This window comes from Sceloporus occidentalis, unplaced genomic scaffold, assembly GCF_023333645.1.
Source record: "Sceloporus occidentalis isolate IW3139 unplaced genomic scaffold, rSceOcc1.0.p SCAF_30, whole genome shotgun sequence".
Lineage (NCBI taxonomy): Eukaryota > Metazoa > Chordata > Lepidosauria > Squamata > Phrynosomatidae > Sceloporus > Sceloporus occidentalis.
Genome location: NW_028317010.1, coordinates 1,584,893 through 1,599,010, shown reverse-complemented (window position 1 = coordinate 1,599,010; position 14,118 = coordinate 1,584,893). Strand labels below are relative to the sequence as shown.

Below are 14,118 nucleotides of genomic sequence, written 5' to 3'. Positions count from 1 at the left end.
GAGACCCCAGGGTAATTCAAATGGTGGTATTTTGACTCTTTCCATGTACACATTTTACCACCAGCCTTCATCAAAGTTTGCAGTAGTATTTTTAGTAGTTTTTCTTCCGCACATATTCTACTTCAGGTATGAAGTTACAGCTCCTGGTATATGTCAAACAGCAACCTAATATGTATTTAGCAGTATCTCCTGAGTACAGTGATACCCCCATGCATGGGTTTGTTGGGTTGTTTGGGGGCATTTTTCAAATTGTAAAATTGACATGTGGTCAATCTGCCCCCTGTGTTAATTAGGACAATTCAGTTTACCCCATCAAATCACACATTTTCAAAAACTAGACACTCCATGGGCATTTAACTCTTTCCATGCGAGAACTGTTTGAAGATATATCGCAAATTTTAGGACTTGTTCATAATAATAATCTTATATATATATATTTATAAATTTTTTTGGAACTGGAAGGTTCCCCTGATGGTGACATTAGTGGAGAATTTTTTTTACGTCTTACCATTTTTCTTTTTCGAATTATTTTTCTCCTTTTCTAAAAAAATTATTTATTTTACTATACACATTGTGATAAGACAGCTGGGCTCTATTGACTTGCATGGTTGGATGCAGTACATGTATTAAAACTGCAAGGGGAGTCAGAGTTTTCAGACAGGTCTGGAGAGACCCTCTTGGAAACTTTATTTTTGGCCTTGTTAAAGACACACACAGGTTAAAATGGCAATTAAAGGTTAATTTTCCACACCTGTGGCTTTTTAAATTGCAATTAGTGTCTGTGTATAAATAGTCAATGAGTTTGTTAGCTCTTACTTGGATGCACTGAGCCATTGGGAGCAGAAAAGAACTGTCAAAAGACCTGCGTAACAAGGTAATGGAACTTTATAAATATGGAAAAGGATATAAAAAGATATCCAAAGCCTTAAGAAATGCCAGTCAGTATTGTTCAATCACTTATTAAGAAGTGGACGATTCAGAGATCTCTTGATAGTAAGCCAAGGTCAGGTACACCAAGAATGATTTCAGCCACAAGTGCAAAAATAATTGTTCCTGATACAATGAAAACCCCACAGGTAACCTCAGGAGAAATACAGCCAGCTCTGGAGAAAGACGGTGTGGTTGTTTAAAGGAGCACAATGCAACAAGGCTTAAAACAAAAATGAGTTGCATGGTCAAGTTGTCAGAGAGAAGCTTTTACTGCCCCAATGCCATTAAAAAAGCCTGGTTACAATATGCCTAACACCTTGACACACCTCACAGCTTCGGGCACACTGTTTTTTGGAGTGACAAGACCAAAATACAGCTTTATGGTCACAACCATAAGCGCTATGTTTGGAGAGGGCTAAACAAGGCCTAAATCGAAAAGAACACCATCCCCGCTGTGAAGCACGGTGGTGGCTGACTGATGTTGGGGGGGGGTTCAAAGGGTACAATGAACCTTGTGAAACTGGATGGCAAGATGAATGCAGCATGTTATCAGAAAATACTGGTAAACAATTCGCATTCTTCCGCACGGAAGCTGTGCATGGGACGCACTTGGACATTCCAGCACGACAATGACCCTAGGCACAAGGCCTTGTTGACTTGGTTACAGCAGAAAAACCTGAAGGGTTTGGAGTGGCCACCACAGTCTCCTGACCTTAATATCATCGGGTCACTCTGGGGAGATCTGAAACGTATGGTTCATGCCAAAGACTTTCATGACCTGGAGGCATTTTGCCATGACAAATGGGCAGCTAGACCACCTGCAAGAATTTGGGTCCTCATAGATAACTATTACAAAAGACTGTATGCTGTCATTGATGCTAAAGGGGGTAATACACAGTATTGCCATGTTTTGTTTTATGATTGTGCCATTATGTTATAACTTACAGTTGAATATGAATCCCATAAGAAATAAAAGAAATGTGTTTTGACTGATCCATTATGTTCTTTAAAAATGGTACATATATTACCAATTCTCAAGGGTATGCAAACTTTTGATTACAAATGTAATATAACAAACATATATACATGTATATATAGACACACCAATCAGATATAACATTATGACAACCTGCCTAATATTGTGTAGGTCCCCCCTTTTGCCGCAAAACCAGCCCCGACTCATCGAGGCATGGATTCCACTAGACCTCTGAAGGTGTGCTGTGGGATCCATCACCAAGACAAGTTAGCAGCAGATCGTTTGGACTTGTCTGTCCAGCACATCCCACAGATGCTTAATTGGGTTGAGATCTGGGGAATTTGAAGGCCAAGTCAACACCTTGAACTCCTTGCTGTATTGCTCAAACCATTCCTGAACCTTTTTTTGCATTTTGGCAGGGCGCTTAATCCTACTCAAAGAAGTCAATTCCATCAGGGAATACCATGTCCATCAAAGGATGTACAAGGCCTGCAACAATGCTTAGGTAGGTAGTGCATGTCAAAGTAACATCAACATGAATGGCACGACCCATGCTTTCCCAGCAGAACATTTTTCAAAGCATCACGCTGCCTCCGCTGGCTTGCTTTCTTCCCATAGTGCATCCAGGTGCAATGTGTTCTCCAGGTAAGCGACGCAGATGCACCCGGCCACCCCATGACGACAAACATGATTCATCAGACCAGGACACCTTCTGTAACCTCCTTACCTATGGCTACGGCTGCAGCAACCTCCCGCAGATGCCGTCGGACCTTGCGCATGCGCAGGCCACTCCAATGATAGCCGACCATTTACTCCTGTGGCAGTATACGCATGTGCAGGCCATTTCTCCATCTATTTGTGCACTTGGCTTGGGGCGGGGTTATCTGCCTGGGGCCTATTTTAGGGCTCCTTAGCTGTCCACTGGCTGCCTGTCAAAGAGATTCATTGCTTGTTCTCTGGGCTCTGCTCGTGCTTCTCAGTTATCCTGTTTGTTCTGGTTTTGACCTCGGCTACGTCTCACAGCTATCCTGACTTCTCCAATCCTTGACCTCGGCTTCGTTTGTGGACTGCTATACCCGTGTCCCAGACGCCTGTTCTGGTTCGTGTCTGGGTTCTGCACTGTGGATCCTCAGTTACTGATCCTGACCATTCCCGGCCGTTACACCTTCTTCCAGTGCTTTGTGGTCTAGTTCTTATGCTTACATGCCCATTGTAGGTGCTTTCAGCAGTGGACAAGGGTCAGCAGCTACGCAGCCCCATACACAATAAACTGCGATGCACTGTGTGTTTTGACATCTTTGTATTAGAACCAGCATTAACTTTTTCAGCAATTTGAGCTACAGTATCTCATCTGCTGGATTTGACAACACAAGCTAGCCTTCACCCCCCATGTGCATCAATGAGCCTTGGTCGCCCTTGACCTTGTCACTGACCACTGCAGATCAGGAACACCCCACAAGAGCTGCAGTTTTGGAGATGCCCTGACCTAGTCGTCTGGCCATAACATTTTGGCCCTTGTCAAAGTCACTCAGATTCTTATGCTTGCCCATTTTCCTGCTTCTAACACATCAACTTTGAGGACGAAATGTTCACTTGCTGCCTAAGTGACAGGTGCCATGACAACAAGATTATCAGTGTTATTCACTTCACATTTCAGTGTTCATAATGTTATGGCTGATCGGCGTAATACATATATACACACACACATATTATGAATACATGGCAGCATGTACTAGGTTATGTTGCCACATTTATCAGTTATGTTTACTTATGAAAGGGAAGGAAAAAGGTTACATCTTTTTGCTCTTCTCACAGAATGTGCAACACTTTCCTGCTTGGCAGTATAACTCTTTACATACCGTATTTGCCCAAATATAGGCCGCACTTTTGGAAATGGTACAGCATAACACCCATCACTCTCACACACACTTACCAATCCGCACACACACACACACACACCAATCCACACACACACCAATCCACTCTCACTCACTGAATGCTTTCCTACCTTTCCTCTTTTCTCCTTACAGCTTCTTTTCCTTCTCTTCGCTCCTCTTCTTCAGTTCTTCTGTCTTCTTCCGGGTCAGAGGGCACGGACGGCAGTGGGCGCGGCTTCAGTGTTGTGCGCCGGGATCTGACAACAAATCCCGGCGCACAGCAGCTGTTGCCGCGCGGATCGCAAGGGAGCGATATCGGAGGTCTTTAACAGACCTCCGGCTCCCTTGAGTGATTTTAAGCCAGGTTCAAGGGTTGAACCCGGCTTAAAATCACTCAAGGGAGCCGGAGGTCTTTTAAAGACCTCCGATACCGCTCCCTTGCGAGCCTGCTCCTCCAGCGGCGGACATTACTGTCCATCTCTGGAGGGGTGCCGGGTGCCGGCAAGTTGGCACCCCCCTGATGAGCGGCACCCGGTGCGGACCGCCCCACGCTACTGCTTATAATCGAGCAAATACGGTAATATAGTCTGGAAATTAAAGCTGACTCTGCAAGATTTGTAAATTGCTGACTCAAACTGCAGGATGCTCCTGAATTTTAATGTACATTTTACATATCATAAAAAAGTAGGAAACTTTCATCCACCACAGGCAACTCAGGGATGGAAGAGCGCCAAATTAATCCAACAACAGTATCCCCAAGAAACAAAACAAAAAAATTTGGTATTGACAACAAATCATTCTGAAAATCAGAATTTAAACAGAACATGACAAACCAAACACAGTTATGTCTGCAAATTTAAAGGAAAAAAACAACACTGACACTGGCTCATCAAACTATCAAATGTCTTAAGCAGAGAACATAAGAGTATAAGAACAGAGTTTACTATTACTCCATTAGAAATGCCTGAAGTGACGGGACCGACCTGTACCCCGACTGGGTACTCCCGTCAAATGTTGCTTCCTCCTGCCGGGACACCAACAATTAACCCAGCGTTGTAGATAGAAGGGGGGACGTCGCTGCACCGAAGCTGCATTGGCACTGTGGCTATCCGAAGCTTAGCTACAGTGTGGCTACAGCCCACCCAAAACATCAGGCAACACTCATGTTGAGGTGAAAACAGGACTCCTTTATTAAAACCAAAGACAGAGCTATATATACACACACAAGTAAGAAAAGGGGTAAGACAAATATCACATGATCTAATTACCATTTCAGGAAGGAAGTAATTAGATCAAATCCTGCAACACAATATCCGGGGGAAGGACAGAATGACATAAATATTTACATTAATTGGGGACGTAGACGTGGAATGACAATAGACATATAATTGGCTTGAGACAGACAATGGCCAGGACACAGAGATAACAGGAGCTCACAGGATTAACAGCTACCTGTTATGTAATTGATAATTGGGTATGCAGCAGTGACACCTAGTCATACCTACAGGGGGTCTTAAGACAAGGGCTAACTCACACAATAACAGGGGAAACACTTCACACCTATACAATTAACAGTGCTTAGACAATCAGCCTTCTTCCTACCACAGGATGTCCAGCTGACGTTATAGTTTTGAGACACTGAGTGCTAAAACATGGGGAACATCAGCAGAAACTGAACCCCTTTATCCACACACAGAAGTCTCTACAAGGCCTGGGCCCATAGTCGATAGGGAGGAGGCTGGCTCTCAGGCCTCTCCAGGGGCCCCAGTGATGGAGGGTTCTGTCACAATGCCAACAAGTGCTTTAAATAAATGTGTAAAGAGCATGTACAGAATTTTTTAAAGGACAATCTGTACTTCCAGCAATCATAAATTCAAATTATTTAGAAGACTCCCTACTTTGGCAGAAGGTGTTTGTTACTTGCTGTTACTATAGTCCCTTACCACCAGGCCACCTTCCTAAACACCACTCACATACCCCATGAGACCAAGGTGGCAGGTGCTCTTAAAGACCCTGCACAGTGCAGGCGTGCATAGCTTGCTATTTTAAACCAATCACCCTTCTTAAGGGCAATCAGTTGTTTAGGGTTGCCTACTATGGTATGTCTTGATCATGATCTGCTCTATTCCTTTGTCATTCATCACTCTCGGCAACCCTTTCTCCGATACTCCACATCTCCATCCTCTCTGTGCTTCTACGTGTCTCCCTTGTCCTCAGTCTCCTGTCACTGCATCCACTTTGGTAATCAACTACCCTTGTTTTCTCCAGTACTTTGCCTCAATTATTTTTTCCATCCTGGGAAGTATAGATGGAGAAGCCTTAGCATATGTATTCCTGGCTTTATCTCCTGTGCCCATCATCCAGACTGCACAAAATGGTGCCTTTTTCCACTTCTACTTCCTACATTATGCCAAGCCTGCGTTATCTCCTGGCCATGTCCTCCTGGATACCCTCTTCTGATCTCTGTCTATGAAGCTGAGGACATTATAGTCTCATTCTTGACAGTTTCCTAGGCACTGTCTTAGGCTACAATGAAGCCATTCTTTTCTGTTCTTTGGACCAGTTAAGACTAACATCAAATTGACATGTGCAATTTTTAGTGCGCAATTTATTCAATGGGATCACAGCAAAAAACACAGGAAAAACTTGGTGAGCCAGAAAAATAATAGGGATATTTTGACAGATCAATTTATCAACAGTGGACATTGTATAAGACCGTCAAACAAAAAAATTAACCTTTAACAAACAATTAAATATTGAATATTTTCCATTCAGAAATATTAACCATTATGCATTTTTAGGTCCATGTATGTACCTCAAGAGATATACAGATGGAGAACATGTATAGTATATTTACTATTATGTTCAAGCTTTTTTTTGGAGGGGGAGCATTAATCTGTCATATGTTTTGCAGAACATATTATAACTTCCTTTATTGTCCTTGTTCTCCTAAAGTCTTAATATAAATAGATATTTTATTTATATATATTTCTTAAATACAATAATTTAATGAATAAGCCAATAGCATTGTGGTTTGTCTGGGAGCACCAACCAAGCAATTATCTTTTGAATTGGTGACGCGTTCTTGCCAGCAATGAACACAACTGCACAAACAATACAGTCTTCACAGATGGCAAATGAGACAAGCCAAACAAAACCATGCAACATGCCATAATTCTATAGCACGCTTTTCTAATCTAAATGTTTGATTGGTTCGGAAGCTAAAAGGATACAAAGTGATCGAGAAGACATCTGGTGCTTCAAGTAATCTAGCACAATCTAACATTAAATTCAAAAAGGGCTAACCTCAGTAAACTTCTGCTGCAGGAAGTGCTTGGATAGATCTTGCCAGTGTTGACCCTTCGTAATAAATAGTGACACGAGAGCGCTTAAACCACAACTATCCTGCAAACTCTCCCATTATTGAATAAAACATCAACTGGTTTTAGTTGCATGCCAAAATGTCACATTAGCCTGCAGATTATAATCATATAACTGAATATTTGCCTGGGCTACGTTGCAGAGCACGTAATTCTCAAAATAACAAGAAGGCCAGGGGAATGACTATAGAATTTACCGATATTAGGGTGCTTTAGAAGTCGACAAATCCGTGCTTCGCGTTCCAACTTCTGATGATCTGGGGGGAAAAAAGTAACATTCAATTACTCCATTTAGACAGTTAAAATTTGCAAATATACATTAGATTATTAAAGAAGTGGCAAAATCATTGACTTTTTTGTTGCTTTTTTTAGATAAAATAATTCACACACATTTTGAGATCACAGTTATCCAGAGTAGGGATTTTACAGATTTTCACTAGACATACCAGCACTGGCTGCTCAGTGCTAGGCCTTTTGGGTATTGTGTTTATTTCTTGGATGGAGCAAAATAGTGCTTAGCTGTACCCATTAGCACCCACTATTCTAGTAGGGGATACATTTAGCACTTGTGAGCAGTGGTGTCACTAGCAAGGCTACTGGGGATGAAGCCCTTAATCTGAACTTCACAGCCCTGAATGGAGACTCTGGGGTTAAAGTATGCTTTAGCAGCTAAAGCATATTTTAGCTCAAGATTCTCCATTTTGGGCTGTGGGCCATTTGGGAAATTCATAGATCTCTCTCTATCTGGCCTGCAACAAAGGGAGTGTTCTATACTGACCTCTGTCTCCCTGCTACCTCTTAAAACATGCTATTAATGTCTGAGTGCAGGGATATTGATGTCATATCCTGGGGCTCAACACCGTTGCATACCTGGGGGGGTGCCTCAGGTACCACTCACCAGGCTGGCCCAAACTGTTTCACAAAGGGGCGTGTTTGTGTGCGCGTGAGCACAGATGTGTAGTTGTGTATGTGCGTATTCGACCACATATGTGGAGTTGAGTGTGTGTGTATGCGAGCACAGATGTGTAGTTGATTGTGTGTGTGAGCACAGATGTGTACGGCTGTGTTTGTGTATGTGAGCACGGATGTGTATGCAATTTCTCCATGCTCATTACAATATAACACGATTACCCAAATTTCTATCCAATGTAAAAACGAATACCTCAACTAGACGTCCGGCTTCAATCACTGATATTCTTCCCTTTCAGCCAGCGATACTACTTAGTATTTATAAATAGTGGGAACAAAGTATCTAAAGAGCTACATTCCCCAAAGGATCCTCAAAAGTGAATCACTTTTTGCTTATGTATCAGGGACAAAACCAATGATAAAAGAGCAGTTTTCCCATTCCATACAGTGTCCCATTACAATGCACTCTGATGTCACACATATGGCAGATTTAAAAAAAAATTGCGAGAGAAAATACAATTTTATTTTACTTAACAAGACCAACAATCAGTGTTGCATAAAACACAGCTAAGAAAAATCTTTAATAAGTCAAACACAATTATCCACGTGGCAGCTCAAACAAAAAAGCATTAAGCTACTACTGTTATAATAGCACTAACCAAAATTAATTGTTAACAGTCTGTGAAATGTAGGTTAAACATATTCACAACAAAAGTCTTCATTCAAGTGTTAAAAAGAAAATTATACATTGGGATAATGTTACCAGCAGCACACACAATTTGCCTAGCTCATTGTGGCACACATGGGACTGCTATATTCCTACAATCCAGTTGAATATTTCATATGTATTATTGTATGGGATTACAGCTACGTAAATTGGAAAAGGAAAGTAGAAAATTACCACGAATATTGTGACGTTACAGCCAACACATTAAGAACAGGACATGTTATTAATGGGTGTCAAAGTCAGCAAAGTGGTTATGATCCGAGGCTCTGCACAGTTTTTCACAGGGTAAAGGGGTGCTGGGGACAGAAAATAGTTTTAACATTTAATAAACTCAAAACACTTAATTGTGTTTCTTAAGGGGAGAGTACTATATAAATCAATAAATTGTGCCCACTCAGTTCCAATATACTGTTTCCCATAAACATTTTTCATTAGGTGTCATAAGGTATTCCTTTTTAAAAGTAGAATAACCTTCCAGCAGAAGTGACTGAGATTAATATAGTATAAAAGGCATGTATAAGAAATGTGTCCTAAACGTAAGAGAGGTCCAGGGACCAAATATTAATTTGTTTGAAAAAGCAGAAAGATTATCAACAAATCCTAGCATCTTCACAATGAGAAAGAAGGTATATAAATAAAATTAAAGCCAAGCCCTTCCTCTTATTCTGTTCACACAATCTGTTTTTTTCTCTCCGCTCTCTCTTCAAATTGCAGAAATATATCGCCCTCCAGGTCCTACCTCACAGTTCTTTGACCACTTTTCTGCCTGGCTCCCTTTCTCTTAATATCCCCTCTCTTATGGGTGATTTTAACATTCCTTTAGATATATGTAACAACTCTGCTAGCTCCAAACTCCTCTCCCTGACATCCTCTTCTGCTCTTTCTCAATGCACTAATCCCCCCCCCCCCCCCCACACACACACACACACACAGCGGGACAATCACTTGATCTGGTTTTCTCCAGATCATGCTCACCTCATATTTGTAGGCCATTACCAGAAAATACCATTACCCAACTGTCAGCCTCACTAGAACCTCTCTTACCTTCCATTTTAACCCTTTCCTGCCCAGACACAGCAGCCTATTTTTATAGAAATACACTTGCCTCAACTGAAACGCCAACCGTGGCATACCAGAACCACACGGTTTCGTCAGAAGTGCCGCCGCACGGCTGAACGCTACTTCAGAAAATCCAGCGAAGACTTTACTCACTGTAAATTCATGCTTTGCACCTACAACTCCGCCCTCTCTCTCACCAAACAGCTCTACTTCTCCACTCACCATTTCTTCCTCCCTTTCTTCCATCCCGCAACACCTTTTTTCTACCTTCAACTCCCTTCTCAGTCCCTCCATACCCACACCACAAACCTCTCTCACTACCCACTTCAAAAGACAAGATCGGGACTATTAGACAAGACCTCTCTTCTTTACAACGCCCTCCTACACCACCCACCACTACTCATCCCATACCAACTGCCTTTTCCCCTACAACTGAAGAGATAGCCACTCTTCTTTCTTCCTCTCACCCAACAACCTGTCCCCTTGACCCCATCCCATCACACCTCACAAAGTCTCTATGTCCATCCCTTGGTCCATCACTTACCCACCTATTTAATATTTCTCTATCATTTGGAACTGTACCAACAGCCTTCAAGCATTCGCTAATCCTTCCTCAGATCCCATCTCTGACTAACTACCGCCCTATCTCTCTCCTTACTTTTACCTCTAAGTTGCTTGAACGGATTGTGTACAACCGCCTTAGTAACTTCTCCTATAATTCCCTCCTTGACCCTCTACAGTCTGGTTTCAAACCCCTTCACTCTACTGAAACAGCTCTAACAAAAGTCTCCAATGACTTGCTCTCTGTCAAAGCAAAAGGTCACTTCTCCATTCTACTACTATTGGATCTCTCTGATGCTTTTGATACTGTTGATCACCACCTTCTTTCTTGACTCACTTGCTTCTACAGGCATTTGAGATACATCTCTCTCCTGGATCATCTCATATCTGTCTAACTGTTGATGTCTTGCCAGAAAAGCTGACAGAGAAGCTATCACATAATGCAGTAATGATTTCCAACTAAGTGGACAAGGTTTGAGTCTAAGGTGCCAAATTTTGGGAGGTTCCAGACTGAACATAGCGCAAACCTTTTTCTGCTCATTTTGACCAATTTCAATCCACTTTTTTTTTCCTATTTGTGTTCAGCCTATTGTATGTCTAACCCTTACTACAAAGTAATTTTAATTGAGGTGTTTATTTTTTTATTTAAGTGACGTTGTTCGTTCCAAAGTGAACTTAAAGCGTAAATGTTCTTTTCCAGACTATAAGCCTTATAAGTCAACATTCTAGCTATTCATTAAATACAGTATATGAAACCATACCAGTTTAGCTATCGCAGTTATAGGTATGTATGTTGCAGGTATGTATACAAACTCATTACAAATCGGACAAAGTAAGAGTTATCCAGTGAAATGCAGTTTATGCATTCTAGTACCATCTAGTACCCAGTTTTCAAAACTGAGAAAAGCCCATTACTAAAAACAAACAAATAGATTAATAGATTTGTAACAAATTTACCAGAAGTGTATCACAAGCACATTACACTATGACAAACCGCTCATCAATGCTACTGCACCAAATTAGTGTGTGTGTGTGTTGAGTTATGGTCTTATTAGTACATATTGTGTCTGAGGGCATATAGTGTTTATAATTATTTGCTGTTTACAGTCCAATCTATCATCACTAGCACAAGGAAAGAGACAATGTAGAAGTTTCTTCAATATTCACCATTGATTGCTGCATCACAGTCTAATTGTCAGCACATCAACTGGTTAAGCTTGAAGGAGAGGTTTCTGTAGAAAGGAAATTCACACCCATGGGATATTAAAAAGTTAAAATGTTCTATAATGTAGTGAGCAAAGGAAACCTGGAGACAAGAGGAGAAATTAGGTGTCTTGTGACAGAACAAAGAGCTTGGCATTTAATACTAGTGATTTGGTTTGGGCAGCTTAGAGGCCCTTATTTACACCATAAATCAAGAACATGTACTAAATCAAGTTAAGGTTAAGATCTGGTATACCAGGCTTTAACTTTTAAAGTAGTAATATCTTTCTGCATTAGGGATGGAATAATATTAATAGCAATAAAGCATTGTCATCGCCTGGAAAAGATGTAACGCTAATAAAATTGGTAATTACCTACTAGGTGCTAGTATTCAATATTCCAGTTGTAAAGCCCCCAGCTTCCCTAAAAAAATATGCCACATTCACTTATCACATAAATGTATTTGTAGTATAATCCAATTCGATATGGAAATCGGATCTCATTTTCATAGTCATAGAACACGCTCCATTATAGAAAGCCACATTTTCAAATGACAAAAAAAAATATGATTTTGCCTTAGTGTTTGTGGTTAGAAGTGTGGCCAGGAGTAGAATGTACTATTATCGTATACAAATTGTGACTGTTAGAAACGCAGAACATTTTGAAAATCTCATACTAAACAAACACATTAAACCTACTATAGAAGTCGTTAAAATAGAGGAGAGTTCTACCGTTAACTTGTTGTTGTTCCTGCATCTGAACAAAAAGGTCTCTCTCGGGGCTACTGGTAAATGGAATGATGGACCCCTCCATTTCCTGACTTGTGGAACAAATAATGCAAGATAAAAGGATACGCCTATCCCTAAGCCCAAGAACATCTTGACTTAACAATTAAAAATTGACTTAACGTTGTAAGCTGAGAGGAGAGATCTTTTCACATCCTATTACCCATCCTAAAACATCCAGATAGCATTAGGGAAATGTTTTTTTAATTCCCTTTTTAAGTGCCCTGTTTTGTACCAAACCCGTCTCTGGGTTAAGAAACACTCAGTGCGTGTTTAAATAATTAATCTTTTACTGAGATGAGCAGGATGGACTGATTAGTGTTTGCAGTCCGAGAGCATCATGCATCAAAACATATACAATTAATATGTCCATTTCAGCAGTACTACTGCAGGTCTATCAATATTATATTCTATTGTCACCAATTAAAAGGAGCCTCTCAGCATGTAATACAGTCAATGTTATGTGACTGAAGTGGTTAAACAAAATATATTTTAAAAAACTACCTAAGTAAGCTCTATTTCATGCAGAATAACCATTGAACTATAATGTATCTTTAAATAGATTTTTTTCCTCCAAAAAGCATCTCATTAAAATAAATTTAATTTAAAAAAAAATGTAAAATCTGATTTACGTAACAAAAAATGATTTTGATTCATTGATTTTAATCCACCCTGGTTGTGAGTTGCCATCAAATGAAAAATTTCATTTTACAGAGGAAACTGCATCAGAAGTGGCATATTAGAGTAGAAATATAGTAATGAGAAATGTAACTAATTTAAAAAAATAAACATAGCAAGTTTTACTAACACCTGTAGATTATCTTTTCATCTGAGCCACATGTATATTCTGTCAGCAAGCCAAACCCTCCAATGAAATGTGTTTTACCTTTGCAAACAGTCTTATCACCTATTTTTAATTTTAAAACATTCCCTTGAAAATGTAGAGCCAGTAAATGCAAAACATTCCTTTCAAGCAAAAATGTTAATAAGCGCTAGAAATGCACAACTTTGTAAAGTACTTGGTTATATTTCATTAACAGGGTGTTCTGAACCCCCCCTCTTAGACAAAAAATAGGGTCTGAATAGGACAGAACAACAATAATTACACGCAAAACAGACAACATTAATGTGGCATAGTTAAAAAAAGGTAAAACAGACATGTTTATATGCAAAATCAAACATAGTAAAAGTGAAAGTGCAGTGTGCCTGGCTGACGGGAATTAGGATTTCTAGATAAGACTGGTGCTGAAGCATCCTCACTCCAATACTGAACAGGGAAGAGGATCTATCGCACGTCTCTAAGAGGCATTTATATAGACACGGATACTCTAGCTTTCTGTAGAGTGTACGTCTTCACAGCACAAAGCTTGGGCTATGAACTTGTTATGCCACTTGGGAGTTAAAAAGCATAGCACAAGTTTTTGTTAACCAGTAGGCAGAGCAGCTCAACCTAAAGTCTATCCTCCATTTGTATAACTACAACTATAGGAACTCTCAGTTAGCTTCTAGTCAAACATCATTAAGGAATTTAGTAGCAAGTGAAGGTGACAGACCTTTAAGTGTTAAGCACAGTAGAACCCAAATGAATAAGCAGATGCGTCAGGATTTGAAACCTCCTTGAATGGGCAACAAAAAGGATTAATAGTTAATACATTCTAGAAAATCAGCCTGCTTTTCATGCAGACACCATGCACAGCCTGACAATTTTAAC

The 14,118-nt window shown here is 40.4% G+C and overlaps 1 protein-coding gene across 25 annotated transcripts in view; it reads right to left on the bottom strand.

Annotated features, from left to right (window-relative positions):
* The window catches only part of LOC149298888 (calcium/calmodulin-dependent protein kinase type II subunit gamma-like), a 116,506-nt gene that overhangs the window by 66,822 nt on the left and 35,566 nt on the right, over positions 1-14,118 (bottom strand). For all 25 annotated transcript variants that reach the window (XM_089486869.1, XM_089486860.1, XM_089486867.1 and 22 more), the window contains exon 3: positions 7,361-7,420. In XM_089486869.1, the coding sequence (XP_089342995.1) occupies positions 7,361-7,420 (60 nt within the window). The remainder of the gene's footprint in view (positions 1-7,360; positions 7,421-14,118) is intronic.